Source organism: Suillus discolor, assembly GCF_016758755.1.
Source record: "Suillus discolor strain FC423 chromosome Unknown F5147scaffold_60, whole genome shotgun sequence".
Taxonomy (NCBI): domain Eukaryota; kingdom Fungi; phylum Basidiomycota; class Agaricomycetes; order Boletales; family Suillaceae; genus Suillus; species Suillus discolor.
This window is the reverse complement of record NW_024541307.1, coordinates 241,454-251,191: the sequence shown is the minus strand read 5'-3', so window position 1 is coordinate 251,191 and position 9,738 is coordinate 241,454. Positions and strand designations below refer to the sequence as shown.

Here is a 9,738-nt window from a genome sequence, read left to right as displayed (position 1 = left end):
CTGGGATGACTTAGTTTGTGCCGATGATGACGTGAGTATGAGCGGGTCGCTGTGCAATCAGGATTCAATTAAATGACTCACCTGCGCGCTTCAGCATGTGGTGCTGGCGTGGTCGGGTTCAATCCGGTTCTTAGGGTGCTGCACGAGAACGGTTAACCGAGAACTGAACCATGGTCCTGTTCAAAAAAATAGTTGAACCCAGAAACAGATCCTCGCGAACGGTTCAGAACGGTCAGGTTCGGTTTTTGGGGGGTTCAAACTTGAACCGAATGCCAAAAAAATCCAGCGAAGCGAAATACATGATAAAGTCAGCATTGAAGGGTTGGACGACGAGGTGAGTTATCGAAGATACCAGAATTGTGATTGTTAAAAAAAACACTAAACGATCATGCATTTAGGCGGAATAATTTAGAATGTTGTGTTCACTGCAAACAACAAGTAGCCTAGGCCCTAGGGCAAGTATGAACCAAAAAAACCGAGCAGGTGCAAATGAGTACGGATAAGTGGCGGCAGATACAAATTAGCAGGGACAAATGAGTACCAACTGATGCAAACAAAGTATTGGTTGTGTAAGCAAGTCTTTCGGGCGTTGCCGGTGGTACTGTACCGTTTTCAATATCAGCGTTCCGTCGCTCAGCGACTTCAGTCATATTTTCACGCCTGCTCAGAGCTCCTTGAGTCCCATGTAAAAACTGCTAGCGCTGTGGTAGACACGAGGAGCTCTTCATTTGAATGATAAGCCCTAACTACGGCTTCAGAAGTTCAACCTGTCATGCAATGCTCTTGATGGTCTCAGCTTCAGAGCGCCAGGGATGCAGATTCTCTTCACTGGTCTGTCTCTCCATATGTAATGCCTGTACTGCCTACGGGCGGCAGTGAGTACTGTTCCAGAAGATTCAGGACACATACATACTCGCTGCCGCATCGCTGACTCGCCTCTTACGACATTCATATTGGAAAAACGATCAGCATGTTCCTTCAAGGCAATAGTTTTAGCTCTCCGCAGCAATTGAATCAAATGAGAACTCACATGAACGCCTCGTGTTCAATTTGTCTTATCTTTGATTTATCAGACTTCGATTTGTGGGCGTCATATGCACTGAATTCACTTGAAATGCTGTGCCATCGTAGTATCAGGCTTCATTGGGCCCATCGATGGTCCTGGCCACGGAACGGGTCACAATTCGCCTTTCCTTCCCAAGGGTGCTTGCCCGAAACAACGAACACGAGGCTTCTAAATCCTAGGAATACGGCAGTTCCAGCGGATCGTCCCGGTACATCTTCAAGCGAGTCACAGTGTTGTTTTGACCCTTCAAGCGCTCGAGTCGCACATAAAATGGTCGTATCATTCCCGCGAACTTCGATAACATCCTAGCACACAACCATCATCTGCACTCATATTAACCATGGCAAACGGCTCTCAGAATGGCGTGTCCCGAATGAACTCTCATCCTCAATACTATCTCCAAGATGGTAATATCACCTTCCACGTACGCCACAACTTCTGTGCGTCTCATTCGCGCTGATCGCCATATGCGAGCAGGTTGAAGGGACTCTGTTTCGTGTCCACCGACACTTCTTTGAGCGCGAATCGCAATTTTTCATTCAGGAATTTGCAAAAACTCCCCAGGGGGGAACTTCCGATACCAGTGCATTTCGACTTGATGAAGTCACCGCTGTCGATTTTACGAAATTCTTATGGGTCTGGTATAGTCCGTAAGCATCCATTTAAATTATTATATCTCGCAGGCATCGTCGTTGATCCCTGTCACAGCTCGTACAGACGCGGAAGCCTGAGTGAACCAAAAGAGCATTGGCTCACCATACTGGAGCTCTCGACAAAGTGGCAGTTCCTAGATATGCAGAAGCTTGCCATCGATGAGCTCGAGAAACTCGATATAGAACCCATTGAGAAAATCACCACGTACGACAAACACAAGATCGACAAATTGCTCCTCTTGCCTGCATACAAACTCCTATGCAAGCGGACGACCCGAATAACCGATGAGGAGGGTGAGAAACTCAAAGTACCCACCCTCCTCAGGATATTCGAGGCTCGTGACCGTGCGAGGAGCGCAGCGGAGGGCAGGCACCTGACCTCCGCTGATGCAGACAAGGAGTGGGACAGGATTTTGATTGAAGTGTTCGAACTCAACAGCCATGCTACTAATCAACAGGGCGCGCAGTCGCAGACAAAATCAGACCCAAATTCGAAGCCGAATCCAAATGGGAATGGAGCCGCCAATGGCCATAAGCCGTCTGGATCAGGCTCCGTAAGTGAAAATCTTTTGCTCGAGACCGTATGTCGTGGGGCTGATTGACAGATAGTCTACCCAGAATGATAATAAGCAGCAGAAAGATGCGGACAAAACCAAAGGCACGGTATGTTATTCAGTTCACTAAACGTACTTCACTGACGCTTAAGGCATGAAGACAAGGCCGAAATGAGCGAGAAGCGGGCGGAAGGCGGAGATCGCTTCACTGCGTTCTCGATTTTGGCTGTAGAGAGGAAAGTGGAGCGTGTTCTGCTCAATTTGTATCTTCCAACATTCATCCGATCTGTCATAACAGCAATATTCGCATAAATTGTTATCTTTGTATGATATCAGTATCTTGATTAGCCTATGTAGTTTGGAATTATACACTGTCCAACGCTTGAAGTTTGAAACTCCAACTCCGTTTCACCTGGACATGAATCGATCTAAACCGTACCCTCGCTGCCAGCATCTGTACTTATACTTCAAGCGTCTTCCAACTGCAGCATTTCCCGTACCTTGATTTATTTGACTACACCCGCCAGACTGTTCTAGTTTGGTAGTCAAATCCGTGTCCAATCGAGTGGGCACTAATTTTACCTGCAGGAACCACTACACAGATGCGACAAGCATCTCCGTTGAATGCGGACTCACCTTCGGCAGGCTCTGGGGAGATGTAAAAACAAACTGCAGCCGTAAAAATAAACAGAAGCTTTGCGAAGGGCATCATGATTGATAAGAAGTGCTCACCAGTATGCTATATATAGGGGAACGCGCAGCACGTCCCTCACGGGTATTCAGATTTCACCATGAATTTAGTTCGCAGGCGTTGATTTGGAAGAAAGAAGTTTTTCGTTCGGTATCATATAGCCAAACTTTCAAAATGACCTAAATATAAAGTTCAAGTAGGTTTAGGTGTACAAGTTTATGACGGCGAGTCAAACTCACGATCCATATCCAAGTCGATATAGTCTTGGCTCTATCGCGACTTTGACTCGGATGAGATTATTGAGCTCTTGAGGCCCTGATATGACCCTGCTCGGCCGCAGCGATATCATGGTCCCGTCTGATGTTGTGATCCTGTAAAAATAGAACAAGCGATGCGAATAAAGAGCCATGTAAAGCCTCATGCGGGACAGGGGCCGGTGGAAGTCCCTGAATCAAAGCATGTTGATCCGGGTATGCTCCGGCTCATATCAACGCGTCATCGGATGTAGTACTGAGGTCGGACGGGATTCAAACATTAAACTTGTTTCAATAACCGGGACTAACCATATCGCACCTGGCACCATGAGCACATGGAAACGAGCGAGAAGCCTCTTTATCGAAACCACAAGTCAATCTTAAGCTTCATCGGTGAGATCTAGAGCAGAGAGAGATTTGATGACGAAAACTAGGAAGAAATCAAATGAGGTCTGGAAAGAACGTCTTTCGAATCAGAGTGCATACCAATATTATATGTGACATGTATAGCGGAAGTCTATCCGAGTGGCGTGTCTTCATCAACACTGTCGGATCCAGATCATGTCAACGGCAAGTCAGTGTGTTTCTACTTGCCCTGGTTCCATCTCATCAAAATGATCGCGTATGCCAGCTGAACGGAGGCCGTACTTTCTGTCTCAATTCTATTTCGGTGCATGGATTCCCGGGGTCACAGTTATCGCGATCAGAGGAACAGTTCAAGTCTAAACTTTCACCAACTTGCAGGTGGAGCAGGGCGTCCTATCAGACCTAGGCGGTCCGGGCGCAGTAGCAGGTGTACTGGTGCGGTGGCAGGAGTCTTGGCTCGTAGTCGGTAGTCCTTGCGCGTGTGGTAGCTGTCCTCGATAGATAGAGCCATATCCTCCCGCTATGAAGGTTTGGCCTTGGGTTCCCCTTGCAGTTCTTCCCGTTACACAGGTAAGTTCAGAAGTAAGTCTCATGCTCGAATCCTTCGATCAGTAGTAACTAGTATTAATGTGTGCCTTTACAGGATGGGACCATTACATGAAAACCTACATTACCAATATTTATAGTCATCGTCCGTATCATCGTCGCCATCCTCCTCATAGCGGTACACTTTCTCGAACAGAGACTGCGGAAGACTTTGATCAGAAGAGGACGTTGATGAACCTGAATGGCATCAGTAGTGACAGAAAACACATGAACGATCTGTACCCACTGTTGTCAGAGAAATTGAATTCATGGGTGTTGTCGATGGCGAGGGTATATAGGTCTATCTCAGCTTTGGCTCGGCGCATTTTTGCTCGCAAGGTGAACGAATCCCGCTCGCGAGTGCGCATATAGCCGTTGTCACGCATGTTCGCAAGAGACTTTGCCATTAGTTCTGCTTGACTGGCCTGTTCTAATTTAAATGCCTCGTAAAAGGCTTCTTTAGCTGTAGTGGTGACCCACGTGCTCAACAGGGGTAATGAAGGGGTGATGTGCTAGAGTGATAGTGAGCGCAGCTAAGCAGATTGTTACAGTACTCACGTTCAAAATTGCGGATTTTGGTATTTCTTCCTGGGTAGTGGTTAATTGATCCTGTCCTGAAGTAGTAGAGCCGTCCGAAGGTGAGAAAGGTTCAATGAAGGGTTCTGCAGCTGGGATGAGGTAGGCTTCGCTCCTAGTTATCCAAGCTTCACACATCTCTTGCGTAGCTATCGAACAGGTCAAAGGTGTAACCTCTTTCTTCGACATTGCTGAGGGCGTCCTGATCTTATGCGTGGCTGAATCGCCGAAATATGGTAATGCTACAGAGCAAAGAAGGTTTGTTTAGACCAAAAATCGACATCCCGAAGTCAAAGAAACTCACGCGTTCGGTAGAGGCGTTCAATGGCCTGGCTGTACAGAGACACCTCTATCTGACACCGCTTCCTCCTCTCTTCTATGAGAATTCGTTCCACAATTGCATGACTTCCGTCATCCCCACCAGTACAAGAATTCTGATGTAATCGCAATGTTTCTTCTTGCTTCGTTTCTATACTACGCTCCCCAACTAGCTCCCAAAGATCGGCAGGATAGACGCGATCTTTGAGTAGAAACGACAAGACGAATAATTCAGTCCGAAGCTATGAGATACAGATCAGGATGTAGAGGTTGAAAGTCGCGGGGTATGGACTGACCTTCTGATTTGCTATGAGTCCGATGTAGTCATCCAACAGTTCAGTGCCTAGTGAGTTGGAGATTCGAAAGATGCTAATACGAGCAGCGGATGAATCGAATAGGGCCGGTGAAAGATGGGATGGCATGTTGAATGAGTGACGTACTGTGGGGTGGTAGTGGGATACGATTATATTCAGGTTGAGCTTGGCGGCGGGCGAGATTGTAATCTGATGAGGATCCGTTATCTTAAAGTCTAGAATCTCGACAAGCCGTTCCTTCTAATGCATGCTTGTGGCGATGAAGTGTCAATAACCATGATGTCACATGACACAAAATGAACTATGGTAGCCGGATCACAGCTACTAGTTATATTTGTCGCAATGCTTCATTCATAATCGTCTTGTCACTTCAGTTTGGGACCGAGATCGATTGAATTCAAACTATAATCGAAAGAAGTGATGCAAAGCGTTGTAAATCAACGGCGAGGTAGACTGGCCTCAAGGCAAGACATGACAGGAACCACAGTGTGATTGACCCAAACGCCGGAGAAGGGAAGACGGTCCATGTGGAGAATGCCGCGAGGTAAGTTGGCTCGGTGATGTCCGACATAGCAGTGCACGTCTAAAAACTATTCCAAACGTTGAGCTCAGCCTTCCTGGGTCTGAATGCGTATGTATTGAGAGAGAGGGATATTATTAATCCATATTGACTAGAACATGGGGAATGCAAGTTAAAAGTAATCATCGGAACTGAGCCGCATATATGCTGTGTAAGCAAGTCTTTCGGGCGTTGCCGGTGTCTCAACGACCTTGCATCGAACAACGTTCAGCCGACACTCTGCTTCACATCTTCGCGAGTCAATCTGGTTCGCACACTCACAGTACCTGTACTTATACATGTGCAAGTTCTCCGCAGGCACTCCAACTTCAAAGCACACTCCAGACCAGTAGCATGCAGCCCGTTTTTTCTGGACATCAATCTGAATCCTGTTGTTATGGTGGTGCAAGGCTCTCTTTAGACTTAAGTGATCCTTTGAAGGACAGTGCACCCGTTTCAGCACTCTAGGAGCTTCTACCATGCAGAGTTGCAAAGCCACAGACTCTCATCTGCGAACGTGACGAACTTGCTAGCTTTGTATTTCTGCACAAGGCTATACTTATCTGCTTCAATTCAATTCTTAGGCATGACCTCCCCGAGCCCGCGGTGACCACGATAAAAGGAAAACTACAAGTTCAAGGTCCCGCCAACCTGCAGGCCCAAGTTCAGAGGAGAATTCAATGTGCGAACCCTTCGATCAATAGTAACTAACTATTTACACAACGAATCGTTACTGGAAAATGAAAATGACATTATGAACTTCGTGGTCGTCGTCCGTACCCTCGTGCATGCCCTCGTCACTGTCCTCATCATCAATCTCCTCGCCAATGCCCTTGTCGGTCTTTGGCACGGCACATCTTTGCGTGCAAGGCAAGCAAATCCCGCATCAAAATGCGCAGATAAGCGTTGTCACGCGTATTACGGATCGACTTGGCCATCAGTCTCGCCTGACATGTTCAGTTCTGCTTGGAATGCCTTGCAAAAGGCTTTTTTTATGCTGGCGGTGACTCGCGTGCCCAAGAGGGACAATGTGGGCTGCTGCACTGTAGAGAGACGATCAATGGAGTCAAGCAGACATTACAGCACTGACGTTCAGAATGGTGGCCAGAGGTGAAGGTTTTCAATCGAAGACCCAGCAGCTGGGATGAGTTCCTCGTCCCTCATTGACCAATTCTCTCGCGTAGCTATCGAACAGGCCAAAGGTGCGGCCACTGTCCTTAACATTGATGAGGGCACCCTGATTTCATGTATGGCTGTAAGAGGCCTAGCAAGACGTTCAGACTACGCATCCGCATCCCAAAGTCGAAGAAGCTTACGTGGCCGTAATCGCTCCAAGCCTTCGATAGACTGGCTATACAGTGTCACCTCTATCTGACACTGTTTCCTTCTCTCTTCTATGAGCATTCGTTCCACCATTGTATGACTTCCGTCATCCCTAACTAGTTCCCAAAGATCAGCAGGATAGACGCGATCTTTGAGTACAGTACATATAATTCAGTTCTGAGCTACATGAAATAAAGATTGGAATATATAAAGATGCGAAATTATCGACTGACTTTCTGATTTGCGATCAGTGCTATGTAGCTGTCTCGCATTTCAGTGCCTAGTGATTTCGTTGAAACATGCTGCTACGAGCAGCTGAGGAGTCGATCCTTTTTTTTTTTTTTTTAAATCATTGTTATTGTCCTTTGGGGTCATAGACCCTATGTCGGACATAGCCCTATTCGAGTGCGGGGGGCTTACTCCTGGCTAGCTATCGTAAGTGTGTATGTACTGTATGTGTTCTGGGGTCTTTGACACGTACTCCATTGGCGTGTAGTCGGGCCAAGGCCGACTGCCAACTTCGTACAAGGGAACGGCTGTTGGGGTAAAGTATGGGTAGGTGAGAACTAGGTAAGGTGAGTAGGAGTGCCGTTTGGCGTTTTTCGCTGTGTTTCTGGTGCGATGTCTTTGCTTCTTCGTTTTGTCTCGTGCTCGGGCCTTCATTCATCTTTGTCCTCGTTCTAGCCTGCTACTTCCGGTCCTCCAGTGCTGTTTGTCCTGCAAGCAGCGTTTCCTTGGTGTGCGGAGTGGTTTTGAATTAGTTTGGATTAGTTTGAATTTAGTTTTGAATTAGTTTTTGCGTTTTGTAGGTTGGGTTTGATTGGGTTGTGGGTCGCGGGCGTATTATTCTGTAGTATATAGGCTATATGCGAAAGAGTGAGCTTTTTATATGAGCGGGATCTCACCGAATGTCGCTTTGAAGCGTCCTGTACTGTTGATGAAACGCATAAGCGGTTTAGTTGCTTCTTCTGACGCTAGGAGAAAGGAGATGGAGGAGGCTCGACGACGTAGGACATTAGAGAGTATATGACGTTCGCGGACATATTGGGGGCAATCAAGTAGGTAGTGGTGGATGGTTTCGTTTGTACCGGGGCATATGGGACAGTGTGGGGTTGTGCTCTTTCCGAGATGGTGTAGATGGTAGTTGAGGGGTACATGGCGGGTGCGGAGTTGAGTGTATATGCTGGTCTGTCGACATGGACTGAGGGCTACGAGGCGGAGAAAGTTCTTGGATGGCATGGTGGGGTCGATCGCGTTGGTTCTGGCGTATCTGGGTGAGTTTTTCCATATGTTGCTCCAGCATTTCTGTAGGGTGTCCTCATGCCACTGTTTCAGGGCGGATATACTGTCCGGCAACGGACCATCTTGAAGGAACTTTGGGAGTCTGTGTTTGGCGCTTGATTCGTTGGGGCCCTTTGCTGCCTCTTTTGCTGCTGCGTCAGCGAGTTCATTACCTATCACTCCTTTATGTCCTGGTATCCAACGGATTGTTAGATCGAAGTCGCTTCCGTGATGCTCTCTGCGTAGCGCGAGCTCTCTTGTTAGTCTGCGGAAATGTTCTACTAAGTATCCGCCCGATTTCGCAATATGACTCTCACCGGATTGGATGGCTGCACGATTATCTATGAAGATGGATGCCGGATAGGTGACATTGCATTCTGTCGCTAGGAGTTTGGCAGCTAGTGTGAGTCCAACCACTTCTGCTTCATATACGGTGTGTACTTTGTTTGATCCTAGGTGATACTTTAGTGTGCGGGGTGCTTGCCCTTCCCGCAGTAGAACCGCTGCCGCTCCTATGCTTCCGTTATGTCCAGAGCCGTCAGTAAAAATTTGTATCACATCCTTGGAGTCGATCCTTTCTGGTGGAAGACGGTATAGCATCTTGCATGAAGGTCGTTCTTGTACAGCGGTGCGCGAGTGCGAGCATGTTGGATATTTGCAGCACGCCAGACTAAACTTCAAGTGGTGGAGAACAAAATTCAAATCTGTCGTTTCCAATGGAACATTCGCAGTGGCTCTAGTCTCCTTGGAGAGACTTGGCATGGAAAGAAGGACGGTTTCTCTTCTATTGGTATGCTGGGCCGGGTAGCCATGATGCCACATGATACAAAATGAAGTGGCCATTAGCCACTCAATGACCGCAGAAAACGGCCGCCAGTGGTCATCTGTGCACTCCAAAATGAAGATTTAATATTCACCACAAGCGACGAAACGGCCAGCAGCTATATTTGTTGCAACTCCTGTGTCAAACGATATTAGATGATCAATCGTCTTGGAAGGCAGCACTGATAACGACTCAGCAGTACTATTCGGATCAGCCCTTCGGCTTGCCGATACGAATCCACGCTCAACTAATTTGGTGGCACTATAGAACAACCACCGAAGAACTATAATTGAAGGAAGTGATAATGTAAAGCGGCCAGGTAGAGTCTCGTGTGTATCATGCGTATGCCTCAAGGCAAGACCCTGCTTCGAGACA

At 47.4% G+C, this 9,738-nt stretch overlaps 3 protein-coding genes across 3 annotated transcripts; 1 reads left to right on the top strand and 2 right to left on the bottom strand.

Moving 5' to 3' along the window:
* Positions 1 to 1,406: 1,406 nt before the first annotated feature.
* On the top strand, positions 1,407 to 2,321 carry F5147DRAFT_582933 (uncharacterized protein; the record flags this gene model as incomplete). Its single annotated transcript, XM_041431689.1, has 3 exons — positions 1,407 to 1,490; positions 1,544 to 1,716; positions 1,775 to 2,321. 3 exons carry the CDS (start codon positions 1,407 to 1,409, stop codon positions 2,319 to 2,321), a joined length of 804 nt encoding a protein of 267 aa, XP_041289002.1.
* Positions 2,322 to 4,187: 1,866 nt separating this feature from the next.
* On the bottom strand, positions 4,188 to 5,795 carry F5147DRAFT_713681 (uncharacterized protein). The gene is made up of 5 exons (XM_041438419.1): positions 5,360 to 5,795; positions 5,050 to 5,305; positions 4,728 to 4,987; positions 4,417 to 4,681; positions 4,188 to 4,367 (listed from the first exon to the last, which is right to left on the bottom strand). Exons 1-5 carry the CDS (start codon positions 5,483 to 5,485, stop codon positions 4,255 to 4,257), a joined length of 1,020 nt encoding a protein of 339 aa, XP_041289001.1. The 5' UTR covers positions 5,486 to 5,795; the 3' UTR covers positions 4,188 to 4,254.
* An 871-nt stretch (positions 5,796 to 6,666) lies between these two features.
* On the bottom strand, positions 6,667 to 7,420 carry F5147DRAFT_763205 (uncharacterized protein; the record flags this gene model as incomplete). The annotated part of the gene is made up of 3 exons (XM_041440625.1): positions 7,253 to 7,420; positions 6,859 to 6,979; positions 6,667 to 6,793 (listed from the first exon to the last, which is right to left on the bottom strand). The coding sequence occupies exons 1-3, from the start codon at positions 7,350 to 7,352 to the stop codon at positions 6,667 to 6,669; spliced, it is 348 nt and encodes a 115-aa protein (XP_041289000.1). The 5' UTR covers positions 7,353 to 7,420.
* Positions 7,421 to 9,738: the final 2,318 nt, after the last annotated feature.

Excerpts from the sequence above, each read along its gene's own strand:
- F5147DRAFT_713681 (XM_041438419.1), bottom strand. The coding sequence starts at position 5,485 with ATGCCATCCCATCTTTCACCGGCCCTATTCGATTCATCCGCTGCTCGT. Across the intron at positions 4,682-4,727 it reads CAAAATCCGCAATTTTGAAC|CACATCACCCCTTCATTACC; the intron begins GTGAGTACTGTA and ends CTATCACTCTAG. Across the intron at positions 4,368-4,416 it reads ATTCAATTTCTCTGACAACA|GTTCATCAACGTCCTCTTCT; the intron begins GTGGGTACAGAT and ends GATGCCATTCAG.